The 18,792-nt window shown below is 36.4% G+C and overlaps 1 protein-coding gene across 1 annotated transcript; it reads left to right on the top strand.

Annotated features, from left to right (window-relative positions):
- The first annotated feature begins 7,491 nt into the window (after positions 1 to 7,491).
- LOC145770299 (uncharacterized) lies at positions 7,492 to 15,763 on the top strand. Its single transcript, XM_082581897.1, has 6 exons — positions 7,492 to 7,707; positions 8,275 to 8,487; positions 10,994 to 11,126; positions 11,427 to 11,550; positions 12,536 to 12,777; positions 13,299 to 15,763. Exons 1-6 carry the CDS (start codon positions 7,568 to 7,570, stop codon positions 13,521 to 13,523), a joined length of 1,077 nt encoding a protein of 358 aa, XP_082438023.1. The 5' UTR covers positions 7,492 to 7,567; the 3' UTR covers positions 13,524 to 15,763.
- Positions 15,764 to 18,792: the final 3,029 nt, after the last annotated feature.

Below are 18,792 nucleotides of genomic sequence, written 5' to 3' on the forward strand. Positions count from 1 at the left end.
CCAGCCGCCCTCCTTAACCCATTCTTGAGCCCATTTTCATCAGTAGGAAATCCTCATGATCGAGATGAGTTACGGAGAGACTATAGGTACAACCTGGCTCTATCTCACAGTTTCTGGGAGAAATGGATCTCTTTCTATTTACCTTCCCTGCAGGGTAGAAAAAAGTGGGCCAGTTTGGTGGAAAACCTACAGCCTGGCCAATTAGTGGTGGTTGGTTCTCCAGAAGATATAACTAAGAGAGGAAGGTACCGTCTGGGGAGAGTCCATGAGATCATCCCCCAAATTAGAAAAGGAAAACCGATTGTCAGGCGCGTCAGGGTGGCAGTCTCAGTGGTGGATGAGGCATCGGGTGAGGTCAAAGTGGACCTGGTCCTAAGGGATATATCGTGCGTTGCTCCTGTGGGGAATGCTTGACTGCGTTCAGGACCCGGCCACGCCCTGGTCTGTTGTTAGCTGGTGTCGTCGAGGCATCTGTACCACCCTTGCCTTTCATTTAAATTTGTAGTGTATTGTAGATATGTACCGCGCAAATCTGTTATTAACCTGCGTATTTCTATGTGTCATCCGCAGGACTCCAATATGCGTAACTCAACAACATGTCTTAGTAACGTATGCTCTACAGCAATCTCAGTCATCGGCCTCGTTATAAGTAGCTAGTTATAGTTAGGCCTACTGTGTAATGCATTTGATTTGTTTGCTATTGTGTGTTTCATGCAAATGATGTAAATGCTAACCGTGTAAGTATTCGCAAGCGATCTCAGTAATTTGCGTCATTATAAGTAGCTAGTTAGGTACTGTGTAGTGCGTCTGAGTTGTTTGCTACTATGTGTGTCTCAAGAAGCTAACGTAGATATTAATCGTTAATCGTGTAAGTATTCGCCAGGCCATTGTGGCCAGGGTGTCCAAGTGCCTTGCACTGCTATCAAAAGATAATCACCGTTTTTGTGTAGTTTTAATGTACATACTTTCTGTGTATTGCATGTCGGGAATCGACCCTTCTACTTCAACCTTTATTTAATTATGTGCCATAATTAGGGGCCGCAATGTTCCGGCGGGTCGATTGCCCTCTTGATTAGAATTGAAATTGTGATGAAATTTGTAACTTGGTTGGTTGAATTAAGCAACGTTGAATTTGCGTTCTTTCACTGTTATACGTTACGTGGCGCGCCTTCTGACCAAGACGTTTAATTTCTGATTGTCGCATTTGCCGCGTGCCGGGAGCCGTGGTTTCTGGAGAGTATTTGCCATTGTGTGTTGAGTTTCATTTCATTATCAAAAAAAGCAAGCTAGAGAAATGAATGTGTACCACGGATTTAAGTTGTCGTGTTAAAGCCATTGTAAGTTTATACAAAATCAGGTTTTTATCCCAACTCGCGCTCAATAAATCAAAAAACAACAAGAAACAATTGCAAGTATGATTCAGGCAGACCGAGGAGGGATTGTAGCAAGGATGCCAGACCTTGGTTTTTCCACCTAGATCTGGGTTTTTTTGACCAAATCTGGGTTTTAAGTTTTTTTATTTCAAATTTAGGTAAATCTAGGTTTTTTTGGTTTTTAACTTTGTACAGAGCTTGCACGGTATTAAGGCACTGGGATCTTCGATAAATGGTCCCCACTGCAACACAAAAATGATAAGGTAGCCTACTGGTAATGTTTTTTTGCATCAGCTACTGCAGTCAGTGAGGTACAGGATGCTAAAGAAATGATCCAACTTTATGAAAATGTGGATGACTAAAAATTGGAGTAGTACAACTATTTGTGTGACTGAACATTTACTTATTGTGAATTTGAGTTATTCTTTTCAACATTATGTTCAAATGAAAAAGGCTAAGCAGGGTTTATTGCTAAGAACCAAGTTATCGTAGTTGTACACCAAGCAGTAAGCAGGCATGATGATTCTCCTCAGCCGCAGTCTACAACTCACACAGCAAAAAGTTTAGTTCAAAAGTCAAAACTAACCTTATTGGTTTTGTCTAGTCAGTTTTAGAAATTTTGGTTAAACACGCACTGAACCTTGCTAGCTAGACGCTTTACCATAAAGGTAATTTTGAACCAAAATCTTTGCTGTGAGCCCATATAGGCCTACCAAGCTCTTGTTTTTGTATATAGTTATATTACATATATATTAACTACCATACCAACATAAGCATGTATATATATTGTATAATTATATATATATACCGTAGGCTACGTGTTACTATTTGTAGCTTTCTGAGGCTTCTGTGTAATGATTTAAAAATGGTGCTGAAAGCGCACGCAGGTTTTTTTAACCGCTTTACTACATATTTTCTGGACCTGGGTTTTTTTTGCCTCATCTGGGTTTTTTTTAGCGCACAATCTAAGTTTATTGGAAATTTGTCGCTGGCATCCTTGGATTGTAGGTAGGCAGTGAGCACCTACTCATGTAAACACCCAGAGAAACAACAGCAAGTGCGGGTGGCTGGAGTCGAACATTGCAGGCCATTTTTACACACTTGTTGCCATTGTTACAATCAGGTGTTGCCAGAGTTAGGATTAAAGTTAGGAAGAGTTAAGGGTAAGAGTTAGGAAAAAGATTAAGGTTTTGATCTTTGCCCAGGACTAAAAAACTTCCAAAATGCAATTTTTGTTTTTAACAGCTTTAAACTTTTCTTAAATTAGGGAAGAATTCCTTATTTGGCAACGCTATTGAGGCTATTTTTACATTATATAGCGGAAAAATAGCTACAGCCTTCATTTTACAATGTACCAGTGTATTGTTGTAATATCTCTGGCAAAAAATTAACCAGTGGACTACAAGTGGTCAAAAAGTTCAGTTTATTTTGTTTTGTTGGCGACAAAACAAAAACAAAACACAATAAACACAAATATTCACACAACAGGGATGGCAGGGAAAAATTAAAAGGTCACCAAAGTCAGCTGCCACCCAAACATCTAAACAAACCATCAAAAATTAAGACCATTAATAACAATACTGGTAGATAACACTCAAATAACACAGAAGTATTAAACAAACTGAACAGAAATACTTTTGACCACTTTGTATAAAACTTTGTTAGCATTTAGTACATTTTTACTAGAGCTTGTTAAAAATTTATTTATGAAAGAATTTTGGGTGCTGGTTTAGGATCGGCCGCCTTGGTTAGTGACGTCACAAAAATCTGTGACGTCATGCAAAAAAACGCAACTACTTGTAGGAAGGGTGCAAAAACGCGGAATAGAAGTAAAAGCGGAAAGCCTATTAATTTTTAAATATTTGTAGGCATTATTATTGATCTAGCGCTAACTTAAACTGTTACTATTTTGTACCAATTCTCAGCAATTGAATTTTTACAATAAAAATACTTGCTTTATTAACGTAACCTACAAAACGAGCAATCGTGGTTCAGTATAAGCCGCCCACAGTTTGCTGTGATCGATGAATACTGCCTCCACCAAATATGCTGTAGCTTTCTCATTTCTGCTTGGATTCTAACAATTTTACTATCGTTGGATGGCATTATGATTCATCTACTCGAATGGATTAATTGCCAGTCTAAAGTAGGCATTACATTTATGTAGCGCTAACTTAAACTTTACTATTTTGTACCAATTCTCAGCAATTCATTTTTTACAATAAAAATACCAAACCAACACAAATTAAAAGAGTATGTCTTGGTTTATTCATATGTTAACTTTCACATTTATATCTAATCCACAAAACGAGCAATCGTTGTTCAAACGTAACCGCTCGACGAAGCTTTTTACCAAAACAATGCAAACACAAAGCGATCAGTTTCGAGTGTTCATTACAAGCTGCCCACAGTTTGACGCGATCGGTGAATAGTGCCTCCACCAAATATCCTGTAGCTTTCTCATTTCTGCTCGGATTTTAACAATTTTACTATCGTTGCATGGCATTATGCTTCATCTACCCGAATGGATTAATTGCCCATCTAAAGTAGGCACTATAATTATGTAGCGTTAACTTAAACTTTACTATTTTGTACCAATTCTCAGCAATTCAATTTTTACAATAAAAATACCAAACCAACACAAATTAAAAGAGTATGTCTTGTTTTATTAACCTAACAACTTTCACGTTTATATGTTATCTACAAAACGAGAAATCGTTGTTCAAACGTAACCGCTCGACGAAGCTTTTTTCCAATGCATTTTTCAAGGTGATTCGATCGTGGTTCAGTATAAGCCGCCCACAGTTTGCTGTGATCGATGAATACTGCCTCCACCAAATATGCTGTAGCTTTCTCATTTCTGCTCGGATTCTAACAATTTTACTATCGTTGGATGGCATTATGCTTCATCTACTCGAATGGATTAATTGCCAATCTAAAGTAGGCATTACATTTATGTAGCGCTAACTTAAACTTTACTATTTTGTACCAATTCTCAGCAATTCATTTTTTACAATAAAAATACCAAACCAACACAAATTAAAAGAGTATGTCTTGGTTTATTCATATGTTAACTTTCACATTTATATCTAATACACAAAACGAGCAATCGTTGTTCAAACGTAACCGCTCGACGAAGCTTTTTTCCAATGCATTTTTCAAGGCGATTCGATCGAGGTTCAGTATAAGCCGCCCACAGTTTCATGTGATCGATGAATACTGCCTCCACCAAATATGCTGTAGCTTTCTTATTTCTGCTCGGATTCTAACAATTTTACTATCGTTGGATGGTATTATGCTTCATCTACCCGACTGGATTAATTGCCAATCCAAAGTAGGCATTTTATGTATGTAGCGTTAACTTAAACTTTACTATTTTGTACCAATTCTCCGCAATTCATTTTTTACAATAAAAATACCAAACCAAAGTATTTTAAAAACTCTGAAAGAGGCCAGTGACACCCCTTTTTGGGGTTGGCAATGAGCATGTCTTGAAAAAAGATTACTGCTTATAGTTTTTTTAAAACACTGGAGTGAAAACCACTTATAGTTTTTTTTTTTTTTTAAACTCTACGCATGGACCAAATGACTTCAAACTTGGTAACATGTAAGGGCTCTTGATAGCCCTCAATATGGGTAAACTAAAGTTTTCTCCCAGAACCATTGTAAAATTAAAGTAAGCGGTGTCTCATAACTGGACCAAAGTCACCCCATTCTACTTCTCGTATTAAGATAGGCGATGTTAAACTGCTTCAAGACGTAAAATTTGATGCTGTTAAGACTACTGATTTCTGCATCATTAAAGGGTTTCTATTGTTCAATCTTGAAAAGTGGTGCTGCTGCGTTTGGCTAAATGTGTAGCCTACTATTTTTGCTTGACCAACTGAATCTTGACTTCAAAAACTGCGTAGGCCAAGCACATTCATCCAACATGTCTGGAATAATTAAAAATGTTCAAGCAAGATTCAATTAAAGGGAATTAGTAAACACTTTTTGCCTATTGTCTGCTTATGGATATCATAGCTTAAGTCTGTTTGGAGTTCATGGTGTTGTCCAAATGTCATAGGCCCAGGCCCGGATTTAAGGGGGGGCAGAGGGGGCAGTTGCCCCGGGCCCCCCGACTTTTGAAGGGCCCCCCTATGTGGAAAAAATGTGATTTTGTGCTATTTTTTCCTTTTGGCCTTTAAAGTTTCTGCAAAATGCTGTGCAGTACCGGACTGATGCTACTGTAGACGTAGAGATGGTTTTTCGCGCCGTAGGCTTGAAAAAAATTTTTGCACGGGGGCTCCCCAATCTAAAAGTGCCCCGGGCCCCCTATCAGCTAAATCCGGCCCTGCATAGGCCTATCACTTTTGGAGTAATTGATGTTTTAATAGTAAAGTTTAAATTAGCGTTAGATAAATGTAGGCTACTGTATACCTTGGACATGCAACCAATTGATTCGGGTAGATGCAGTATCGTGCTTTTCAACGATGGTAAAATTGTCAAAAAAGCTTCGTCGAGCGGCTACGTTTGAACAACGATTTCTCGTTTTTTAGATATAATATAAACGTGAAAGTTGTTAGGTTAATAAACCAAGACATACTCTTTTAATTTGTGTTGGTTTGGTATTTTTATTGTAAAAAATAAATTGCGGAGAATTGGTACAAAATAGTAAAGTTTAAGTTAATGCTACATAAATATAATGCATACTTTAGATTGGCAATTAATCCATTCGGGTAGATGAAGCATAATGCCATCCAACGATAGTAAAATTGTTAGAATCCGAGCAGAAATGAGAAAGCTACAGCATATTTGGTGGAGGCAGTATTCATCGATCACAGCAAACTGTGGGCGGCTTATATTGAACCACAATCGAATCGCCTTGAAAAATGAATTGGAAAAAAGCTTCGTCGAGCGGTTACGTTTGAACAACGATTGCTCGTTTTGTTGATTAGATATAAATGTGAAAGTTAACATATGAATAAACCAAGACATACTCTTTTAATTTGTGTTGGTTTGGTACTTTTATTGTAAAAAATGAATTGCTAAGAATTGGTACAAAATAGTAAAGTTTAAGTTAACGCTACATAAATGTAATGCCTACTTTAGACTGGCAATTAATCCATTCGGGTAGATGAAGCATAATACCATCCAACGATAGTAAAATTGTTAGAATCCGAGCAGAAATGAGAAAGCTACAGCATATTTGGTGGAGGCAGTATTCATCGATCACAGCAAACTGTGGGCGGCTCATACTGAACCACGATCGAATCGATTTGAAAAATGCATTGGAAAAAAGCTTCGTCGAGCGGTTACGTTTGAACAACGATTGCTCGTTTTGTTGATTAGATATAAATGTGAAAGTTAACATAAGAATAAACCAAGACATACTCTTTTAATTTGTGTTGGTTTGGTACTTTTATTGTAAAAAATGAATTGCTAAGAATTGGTACAAAATAGTAAAGTTTAAGTTAGCGCTAGGTCAATGTAATGCATACTTTAAACTTGCAACCAATTTAATCGGATAGATGCAGTATCGTGCTTTCCAACGATGGTAAAACTGTTAAAGTCCGAGCAGAAATGAGAAAGCTACAACACATTTGGTGGAGGCAGTATTCATCGATCACTGCAAACAGTGGGCGGATTATAGGCTACTGAACCACGATCGAATCGCCTTGAAAAATGCATTGGAAAAAAGCTTCGTCGAGCGGTTACGTTTGAACAACGATTGCTCGTTTTGTGGATTAGATATAAATGTGAAAGTTAACATATGAATAAACCAAGACATAATCTTTTAATTTGTGTTGGTTTGGTATTTTTATTGTAAAAAATGAATTGCGGAGAATTGGTACAAAATAGTAAAGTTTAAGTTAGCGCTACATAAATGTAATGCCTACTTTAGACTGACAATTAATCCATTCGGGTAGATGAGGCATTATGCTTTCCAACGATAGGAAAATTGTTAAAGTCCGAGCAGAAATGAGAAAGCTAGGAGGCACTATTCACTACAAATATTAAAAAATCAATAGCCTTTCCGCTTTTACTTCTGTTCCGCGTTTTTGCACCCTTTTTAAAAGTAGTTGCGTTTTTTTGCATGACGTCACACATTTTAATGACGTCACTGACCAAGGCGGCCGATGCTAAACCAGCACCGAATTTTGATTCAATAGGATAATTAGTGGTTATGGTAATTAAGTTTGTAATTTTTAATCATGTCATCCAAAAAGCTTCCACCATTAACAAGTGAGGAAGATAGTGATGACTGGTTATATCCCTGGGAGAGACTAAACGGCTTGGGATTTGAAAATTGGTGGATAGATGCAACCCGGAACCCTTCAGCAGAAGTTGTACGGTAGGCTAGGCCTACTTATATTTATTTTAGCTTCTGTAAACTTTATTTTAGTAGAAAGCACATAATTTGCTTTTGAAACATATTTACTCTGCTTTGACACATTCTTATTTCAACATTACAACAATGTCTTTAACCCTTTGTGGGCCCTGTCAGGCACATGTGTCATACGTGACATGCTTTTGCTTACCTCGGGTTTTGAGTGGCAGAGAAGAAGCTGCCTTTGAATCATCCACATACACCGCTGGTAAGCAAAAAATAGTTGTAGATTTTAAATACAGTAGTGGAAGATAGATTGTAGTGTAAAACAGAGTTTCCTCAGTTTGTGCAGTGGCACGGCTGTGCACTATGAAAGGGCCGCAAATGTGCCGTGATAGTCTGGTGATTTGAATGTTGTAGCTATAATGCAAAGTGCAAAATTAGTTTTCGAACGAAGAATTTAGTTTTGTGTTACCATACTTTATGATAAAGTGAATGTTATATAGTTTGAAGGCTACAAATAAAACTTATGATTGTAAATCTAAAAGCTTAAAAAATATTAACTGAAAGTTAAATTTTTTTATGTTACAGACGGCCTTCAATTGTAAGACATCCTTCATTGGAAGATGTTTTAGCAAACACTGATTTTTCAAAATTACAAAGCTCAGCATCTGTAGATATTGATGCAGCATCAAAAACATCTACACCTACACCACCTGATGACTTTGAAAGGCGAAAATTACAACTTGAATTTGAAATTGAAATGCAAGATGATTATTTGAATGCCAAGTTTGGCCTTCACAGGTGACCAAGCTGTTGGTGAAACCTTTTTCTTTTTGATTTGGTTATCATATTCTTTCTATAGATCTGAGTGAATAATTACAGTTTAAAATAGGGTTGAGAAAAACTCGGGTTTTTTTTTAAAAAAGCCCAACCCGCATGAGTTTTTTTTAAAAAAATCCGTTTTTTTTTGGGGGTTTTAATTGGGTTTTATTTAAAAAAGATGCAAAAAAGGTAGATTCATGCTTATTTGGGTCAGATGCATCAATTTTGTACCTGTAGTCTCCAGAACGGAGAAAAAATTCAGAATGCTTGGTGCCATAAAATTTTGATTTAAAAGTCTTGAGATACTTCTCTACCAACTAAATCAAAAGACTGCCCCCAAAAAATATCATGTTTTTATACTGAAAATTAAATATCAGTGTGAGTATACCTATTTTATCAGTTTCTAGCAGGTTTACTGCAGTTGTGCGATAATGTACCTAAATATTCTGATACTTCAGCCAAAGTCATGTATTGTTTGACCTCAAGGTAGTAATAAATCATATGCTAGCAATAGTAATAGCAATACTTTTTTCATATGGAGCCATTGCCAATCAAATATGCGTAAAAAGCACCTCACAATCACAGCTAAATTAAAATTTAACAACTTTAACTGTATCTATGTTCTCTAAGATCAAAAATAGGTTACAGAATGCTTCAACAGGTATCATTTCTTATGAGCAACTTTTATAGTAACATTACATGTAAAAATAACTGTACAAAGGAGTGCTTACTGGTTTTACAAAAAAAAAGAAAAAAAAAAAGTTCTGGAGACTACAGTGTTCTGGAGACTACAGACAAATTCAATAAGAAAGAAATTCCTAATCTTTTATTTATTCCGAGTCCTCTCTATGAAATCCTGCTAAGTGAGCATACTAGTCCATCACATACTGGAAGAATGTTTGCCATTTTAAACAGGGAAGCATACATTTTTTGTTAAAGTTTGTTCTGGAGACTACACAATTTTGGAGCCAGGCTAAATAGCTTCCATAGAAGAGTGAACTATCATCACACTTTTTAGTAAATCTGTTTTCTTGTTTTGTAGGTTTGTTTATATATAAATTTGCATCATTTTACACCCAAACAGGAGCACAGAGTAGGCATTGGTAGAGTAGTACCATGGGTCGTTCTGGAGACTACAACATAGTGGAGCCAAAATTGCAGATTTGTAAAATTGAGAAAAATACAAGGCCAAAATTGTAAAGCCAGTGTCATTTCAACATTAAAATGTAGCTAAAGCTGCACAGTGTTAAATAAAAGTCAGTTTAGCACTGCAGTATTTGCCTGTGAAAAATCACAAGGGAATTACAGAAGTAAAAACGTGAAAAATCCAAAAAAAGTGGGCAATTTTGTGATAAATCCAAAATTTTTGCTAAAAAGTTAACAATTTCCATTGAAAATTAGCATTACATAGGGGGGGCACATATCTAAACTGTAACTTAAAGCCTAAAAAAGTAGACTGAAACCTTAAGAAATACCAAAACTGCAAAAATGCGTTCTGGAGACTACAGGGTACAAAATTGATGCATCTGACCCATTTCACCTCAAATATAATACTACTTTTTACCAATGAAGCCTCTCACTCACAGTAGCCTACATGCTGGCATAACTCAATAAAGTAATGCACTAGGGCTGTTTAACTATGAGGCCTTCTTGCATAAATAAGTTTTAGTATAGTACAAAGTGGCATTACCGTACTTGATTTTTGTGTACAGAAATATCCACTGTGTTTTCAATTTATCCTTGGAAATTTCCTTCACAATCACATCCTTAAGTTCTAATTTGAAGTTTGTTTTAAGTACCTTGTAGTACTTTGGTTCATTTTTTCAATTTTCTGATAAAAATTGGACAAATATGATGCTCTGGGTGTTTTTATGTTTTTTTTTGGGGTTTTTTTAAAACAACCCACCCGCGTTTTTTTGGGTTGGATAAAATACCGACAACCCTGGTTTAAAAACATTCTGCTACGGTATTTTGTGTGTCAAAGTTTAGCTGGTATTAGAAAACAGCAAAAAAACAATTCCTTTTTGTTTGCAAGACTTTTACCATTTATTTTGTTTTTATTTGATGCTGTAGGCCTATTGAGTATTGACATATTTCTTTCTTTTTGCTCAAATTTATGTTTTCATTAAAAATTTACAATTTGCAATGGATAGTCTTTAAATCTCTCACATATTTAAAAACTATTTGTGAAAACTATCAAGAACAGAATAAGTAGCCAAACCAAACTGAATACACAAACTTTTCAGTATAATGTTAAATGTCGTGTTGTTGCTAAGCTATGTTTGTTTTATGGCTGAGAATTGTCAATCATTCGATACTCCCACTCGCTTAATAAGCCCAAGATCGCATAGTCCCGAGGTGGACTTATTAAGCAGGGATTGCTGTATTAAACTGTGTTCAGAAATTGATTTTAATGGTATTGAGTAAGGTAAATAAAAATGATTAATCGCATTATTGGTAATGATAATACTTTTGTGTGTTATAGATTTTTAATTATTCGAGATGGTAACTGCATGTACAGAGCATTAGCACAGGCTTTGGTTCATGACCAAAGCCAACACTCTGCCATTCGTAAAGAAGTTGTGCAGTTTATCAAAAACAACAGAGAAGATTTTGAGGTGAATGTTGTTTTGATACACCTTGATCCAATAGTACTTTTATAGCGATTTAAAGATATTAGAGTCTTCGAATTATATAAAACGATATGTATAGAATATCTTATTCTTTAATATTTAAAACATAGCGGTTCTGCCTCGTTTATCCCAGCATTTGGGTTATAAACTTTATGTTTTAAATCCAGTTTATATTTCAGAAGGATAAAGTTTCTAAAAATTTTCAAAAAAAGCTGCTTCTAAAAGCCATTCCACGTGACAATTTTTACCTACTTAGTTCTCATAAATGGTAATTATTTTAACCAGGAGATCATTGAAGGCAAGTTTGATGGGTTTGTTAAAGAAGCAGGGAAGGAAAATGCATGGGGAAGCTACGTTGAACTCCTTGCCGTCACAAGACTCCTGTCTATTAATATTATTATCGTCACAGGTGAGTAAGAACAAAATGTTGTCGTACGTTTATATTTAACGTCTTAATAAAGTTAATTATGCTGATCTAACTTCACAAGTGCTTTTTGAATAATGACTGTTTGTCCCCAGACATCAAATCAACTATTTTTTACATTGATTCGACGTCTAAGACGTCGAATCAATGTAAAAAACAGTTGATTTGATGTCTGGTTTGTTTTCTCCTCTTAGCACTGAACGTCATGTGATATTTGAATATTGTAATTTCATTAAGTCTACATGAGCAACCATGTGATGCGAATAAAGATTTATAAACATAAACTTGTGACAGTGCAAATAGACCTTTTGTGCTTTCATGTCTCTGTAATGCATTTAGTCTTTCCGTACTTGATTGCATGTGTATATATGTAATGCAATGCTTACATAAGGTATTACTATATAAGCGTGACTTTTGGTGTGAAGTAACTTCACAATACCATATACAGATAAATAATAGACAACAAATTAATGAGAATAAACAGAAATAATTCGTACGCTTTGGCAAAACTCTATTTCCTTATCAAAAAATAATCAAATTCAATTGACGAAGACAAACGATATCTGTGAATAATACTAAAACAGCAATGAAAGATATTGCAGTTACACAATACACAGTAACAAGCTGGGTGCAACAACACTAATTTCATCTAATAAGTGGATGCTCAAAATATTTTATTGCTACTTAGTTTGGTATCTTTTATAACTACGGCGATAAAGCCTGTGTACATAAGCTGCAAGGTTGTCTTATCTGCAAAATTAAATTTAAATATTTCAAGCTAATCAATAATGCCTAATTCTTTATTGTTGTTGAGGATTTTAAAGTTTTCTTCACAGCCATATTATTTACTATTAGTGCATATGAGATTGTATATTTAAAGCTTAATCTATGCTATCAACGACAACATTTTTCTTTCAATGCCGATAATATGTTTTTCTGTTTGCGTTTCAACGTATGTACGTCTTCATAGGTGGCTGTTCAACCAACCCTGACGTGAGCGTCACGTGCCACCACTACAACCCTCACGACGAGTCCATCACTCCCAAGGACACTGTGTGGCTCTCCTGGTTGTCAGACGGCCATTATGACGTGATATTGGACAGTGTGGTCGAGAACAAGCAATACGACGAATGGCTTCTGGTGCAGAAAGATCAAGTCAGAAGCGACGCCGAGTTGGCCGAAAGCTTAGCCCAGCAAGATGATTCTTCCGATGTAAGCTTTAATGTTAAGTTGACTTAGATCTTCCCATGAACTTCAAATGCCATTCAAGGGCTCTATTTGGGACGATGGTCAATTACATGTCAAAGCAGTTGTCGAGCAGCTTTTTGATGTCGTTTTGTCGCACAACCATGAGCCCCGTTTAGAGCGCTTTAGTTTAGGCAATAGTTGATGTGTTCCTCCATTCCATACGCTAAACTATTAGCCTAGAGAGGAAGGGTCATCCACTACTTGTGTGTGGTTGAACTAAAAAAAAACTCACGCCAATGGCTTTTTATGCCCAAAGGACATGTTTACTTGTTTATACTGCAATTTATTTCATGGCATTATCTATTAAGCTTATATGACGTTTGACATTTGAGTTTATTTGGCTCGATTGTGTGTAAAAAAGAAAGTTGTATGTTGAACGTTGTTTGTTTTTAGGTTTGTGGGTTGACACCAGTGTTTTTATAAAGTCTTTTTTATCAATGCTTATATCAGTATTAACAAATAATACTTAAAATTTATTTTAACAGCCTGGAGCGTGGCTCGACGCCCGCGAATCACAATCACAATCTCCCGACGAAAAGGAGCAAAAGGAATGCGTAAGAACACCTTCTCTAAGTCGGAGCTCGTGCCACAAGAAAATCGGGTCCTCCTCCAAGAAAGAGGATGCTAAATGGGATTTGGATAAAGACGAAGAACTGGCTAGGACTCTGCAGGAAGAGGAAGATCTTGCATACTTTGATCAATTGGTGTGAAAGATCTGCTATCTGCAATGACAGTTATGACTGAAAGTGAATTATAAATGTGGCAGGAACATTAAATGTTTCGCCTTATCTGTGTGATTTAATCCTAAACGGCATCCAAGTTTATATAGTTGTGGAAAAGTTTTAATCCACGAAAAGATGTTTGATCAAGAAGTGAAAACAGGCGCACATGAACTTGCAATTATTGTTTCACAATTTGTTGAGAGATTTGTAACTTTGATGCGCCACAAGCATATAAAACTACGTATAACCACCACTGGGCTAAGCTAACACTACCTATAGCTTCTAAAAAACGTCTCTACTGACCAGTGTTATTTGTGCGTAAAGTTACGTGACGTAATGCCTAATTTTTTAATACTGACGCAAAACGAATAGACGTGAGTTTTTTAAACTGGCTTCCATTTTTTTATCGTTAACATCGACAAGTAAGAGATGTTTTATTGGGCCCTTGGGAACCTGCAATTATTTTTTGTACCGAATGCTTTTTTGTGTAGAAAAAAATCTTGCCATAGTAGCTTTAGTTTTGCGTACATGTTCGTGCAGTCACTGAAATCTGTTCATTCAGTACTTACTGCTGCTTGTCAAACAGACGATACGTAATTGATATACCCAACGTTACCAAACGTTGTTTTATGCGACTTTGACGCTATACGTTGTGCCTTTTCAGCTAATAAGGAAATCGCGCGTAGACTCGCCGATTCTGATGATTCTGCAGTTTGAAGTTTGTCGGTTAGTTTTGTGCCAATATTTCTACACCACTTCCATACAAATATGCAGTATTAACTTTGCAATGCTAAAAAACTGAAGAATCTACCAGAAAAATGACGTCTTTTGCTGGCTGGGCTTAATTTCTTTCTTGCTTTTATTTTTTTCTAAAGTGGTTGCTGTATATCCAGACTTTAGATCGTTTATTGGTTTTATGAACTTTTGTTGAGGTACTTGTCAAAATATTGACAGTGGTAGTTTGCGCGTAGAAATAGACAACTTGTTGGGGCGTTTTGTGCATTCAATTTTTCTGAAGCATCAGATATTCTTCTGAGTACTTAGAGATTAGTTTATCGTATTTGCATTGTATATATTTTGCACAAAGCTCCACTGTCTTTACATAAAAACCACTTATTATACCTAATACCCTACACCACTGGCGTTGACACCTATTATACAGCGTGATTTTAAAATGCTGTCTGAATCTTTTTAATAGTTTTTAATCTTCTTCAAAGGGGCGACAAGAATAGTGGAATTGATCTGAAAAGTTATATTTGAGTTTCAATCAAGCTCCACGTTCGGCCTTCTCGGGTTGTTCAAACTTCACATGACATCATTTTCTTGCCTTTTCCCCACCCCTCCTATTTGACCACAAATATGATGCTTCTGGGCCCTCAAGGGCGTGACAAACCAAAGAATCTTCTTAGATTATGACCATAAATTAACATACTACCATGTAGTCATTGCCTTCTACTAACACATTCAGGGCATGATTAACAATATTGTTAATCATTATCACAGTTAATCACATGAAAATTATTGTCATGTGCCCAGAAGCATTTGGATCATGTGCTGGTCTTCGTATAAAATCGTCATGACATGACTGACTTGTTACCTGGTTAAAATTTCCTTGATTTGTTTCGGTGTTTGCTGAAACGAGATATTATCAATAAGGAACCTACCGTTGTGGAAATGAATAGTTTTATGTATTTTTTACATCATTTTCACGAAATATCGTTTCGATTCAGGTCCATGTCCAAGTGGACGTCAGATGTCGTTTAATTTGATAACTATTGAAATGCGACTTGTGCCCTACCCAGACAGCAAATCACTAGTTTGCTGTCTGGGTATAAATATTTAACATCTACTCGTTGTCTCCGTTTAGTTTCAGTTGCGTGGGCCTGCTCTTTAATTTTCTTTTCCGAATGGCTGGTTTTTTAGATTATTTATTGACTACTTTTATATTTTCATGATCATTGAAAGCACAAAGTATAGATTTTCTACAGGTAAGGTTTTGATACGAATTTTATTTGCGCCTGTTTGTTTTTAGATAATCTCATTTGACCTTATATGGCAATTTCTGAGCATAACTGGAATTTTAATGCGAACCTATTTCATTTCAATGCGCTGTTTCTAACATTTGTGTACGTAGTGATGCCTATTATAAACGAATCTTTTTTAGTTTAGTTGTTTAAGTTTTGTTGATTGTTGCTTTTGTAGCTAAATACACGGTTCAAATACGTTTACATCTCATGTAGAGTTACATTGGAAACTGCATCGATATGTTGCAGAGCAGTCATTTTCGATCTATCAAAATATTCGCGCCATCTTACCTTTTAGGCAGAACTTGTGCATAGGAGGTGCAAAACATAAGATTAAGAGATGTAAAATATGCAGCATCAAAAACATGGACATAGGAGATTTAAAACAAGTGAATAAGAGATCCAAAGGAAAATCAAAACATGGTCATAATTAAGAGATTTAAGACATGGATATTAGGGTGCCACAGGCGCCCCTCAAAAATTAAAATTGCGTCCAATACACCTGAACTTTTTTTTGTATGTGACACTTGGTAAAAAAAGCATATGTGAGAAATTTCAATAAGTTTTGATAAAATTTGGACGTGCAGATTAAGTTTAAAGTTTTTAAAGGTAAATTTTCACAATTTCAATAGTAAAATCCTCTCTAAATCATCAAAACTCAGACATTTCTTCTCAGTTACGGAGCATTTGAACTTCAAATACTTTCTGGTGAACTTACTCACTAATTTACAATCGTACAGACCATGTGTCAATTGTATATGTTCAACAATTTATGAAAAATGCCTAAAAATATGAGGTTTCATGCATTAGACAATTCTTCCCGCTTGCTGGCAAGCAGATCAAATTCCTCGTGCGATTTTGATGTATGAAAACAACCTGATGCGCTATCAGAAAGAGTTTGAAAATTGCTTTTAAAGCGTTGAAATATGGAAATGTTGGGTCTACTGCTGCTTTCTATTTTGAGTTCTTCCCAAACATGCGTCAGTATTATCTCCCCAATATGATGCCTGCATGCTGCCCAAAGTAGGTCTTTTCCAAGATGATCTTGTGTTTGGATACAGGCCGCAGTTTTGTGGCCGTATTGCTACTTGTGGTGTCAAACACCATTGCAGCAAGACATGCAGTACAGTTCTAATTGTTTAACAATTCCATGCTTGCATTGGCTATTTGCTTTCCTTTTGGATCGGATGTTTGTGCAGGCAAATAAGGAACACCAAGCAGTTTTGAGCCTCCAATACCTGATAGTAATATCGGAAGCTTATCAACTTGCTTATTAGGGTTTGTTAGTGACTCCATCATTTTACCATCCCAATGAATGGTTCCAACTTCAGGAGGTATCCAACCTTTTTTAACCGCTTCAGAAATATTGAAAATCGTTTCAACTCTATACCTTTGAGCCGTCATGTGGTTTAAGTTTACGCGAATAGTTTCACCAGAACAACTCTTGATTAACGAGTGTAGTGTTGCAGATAATGCAGTTGGTGTTATTCTGTTTAGTAAACTTGTGGCCACTAAACCAGGTGATCGTAAAATGTCGTGTGGTACAAATATTGCGGTACCGGTTTTTACAACTCGACGGTGACTCCTTTTACTTCCTGTGGATGTAGAAGGCTCGGCAGTGTTAACTGCAATCACTTCATCACTGGTATCATCGCTAGAAGAAAGTAAAATGTTACTTTTGCTGCTGGATTCAGCCTCTTGACGTTTTATTTCTTTTTTTTCCTTTGCACTTCTGCTTCTTTTCTAGAATGTTTTCGTTTCAACATCTTACGCAAAGCATTGTCTCTCCCTGCCATTGACGCCTCTCTGGTAGTTTGCATGCTCCACAAAAATTCTTTATCTTCCTCAATTGACATCTTCTTCATTACATCGCGAGGCCAGAAAGGAAAGGTCAATTGAATTTCTTTTTAAATTCCTTAATCCTTTCCGATTGCTTTCCATCACTCCTATGGAAGTATTCCATCTGAATTTTGAAGATAAGACTCATTTCATCTCGAAAAGATTGAATTTTTTGAGCCATTTTTTTTTGGATGAATTGTTGGAATATTAGCTTTGTAGTAAAACGTTAAGATGTCCTTCACTGTCTCGTTTGCTGCATCTACTGATATTTGGATTTTCCTTTTCGTGGGATTTTGAGATTCAAGCTCCTGCTTAAAGGCAAGAAAGCTTAAAATCACTTGATGATAAGTTGGCAGTTTACTTCCCTTGATTTTCTGATCATCTTTCGTTGGAATAGTAGAAAGAAGATACTGTTTCTCAGCATTCTGAGACTGGCTGTTCATGATTGTAATACTAACCAGACCGATTTGTAAAAGCACTACCGTATCAATTATCATTAGTAGAATAACCTAAAAAACAATACAACCATAGGTTTTACAACATTATTAGCCTTTCCTGCAAGAAGCAAAGGTAACATAACCCTTTCTTACAGTAGGCTACCTGCCTTATCTTTGCTGTCTGCTATATTCTCCCAGATTAAGTCACAACTTGCATGGGTTTAATACTAAGCTTTCCTGGGCGCTGCAATACTGATTCAACAGAAGAAGAAATACTAAAGCCATTATTCCAAGACCCTGAGTGAAGTCAAGCCAGCTATGTTGATTCAATGTTGCAAGATGGTGAATCAATGTAACAGGCGCGGAGCTGTCATGCTTGACCTCAATTGAGATCTTGACATACTGGCACTGGTCTCCTAACCTAATTCTTGAATTTACCTTGTTTCAATGTTGAGAAAAAGATGAGAAATAGCAAAAAAACTGATGTTCAAACTAGGGAAATCCCCTAATTTTACTGTATTTCAGTTTAGACTTTCGTTTTCAATCTGCACATCCAATTTTTGTCCAATCTCAATCAAACTTTGCAAAGTGCCTTAATATGTGAAATGTCACACCAGAAAAAAAGTTCAGGTGATTTCGGCCACATGAGGGCGCCTGTGGCACCCTAATGGATATGGTAGATAGTATAATCCGGTGACATATCACCCTCTTCCAATCTGCCTTGAGCCAGCATGGAAGCAGTACGGCAGTCGGTAGCCGTGGCCGAGTGATTAGCACGTTGGGCTCGCAGTCGAGAGCCTGCATGTTCGACTCCAGCCACCCGCACTTGCTGTTGTTTCTCTGGGCAAGAAACTTTACGATAATTGCCTCTACCTAGTGATCGATTTCGAGTAATAGGTAGTACCAAATTTAAGTCATAAGTAGAGTAGACAACCGGAAACAGACATTGCCGTCGGC

The sequence above is a fragment of the Aplidium turbinatum genome, chromosome 5 (assembly GCF_918807975.1).
Source record: "Aplidium turbinatum chromosome 5, kaAplTurb1.1, whole genome shotgun sequence".
Classification (NCBI taxonomy): domain Eukaryota; kingdom Metazoa; phylum Chordata; class Ascidiacea; order Aplousobranchia; family Polyclinidae; genus Aplidium; species Aplidium turbinatum.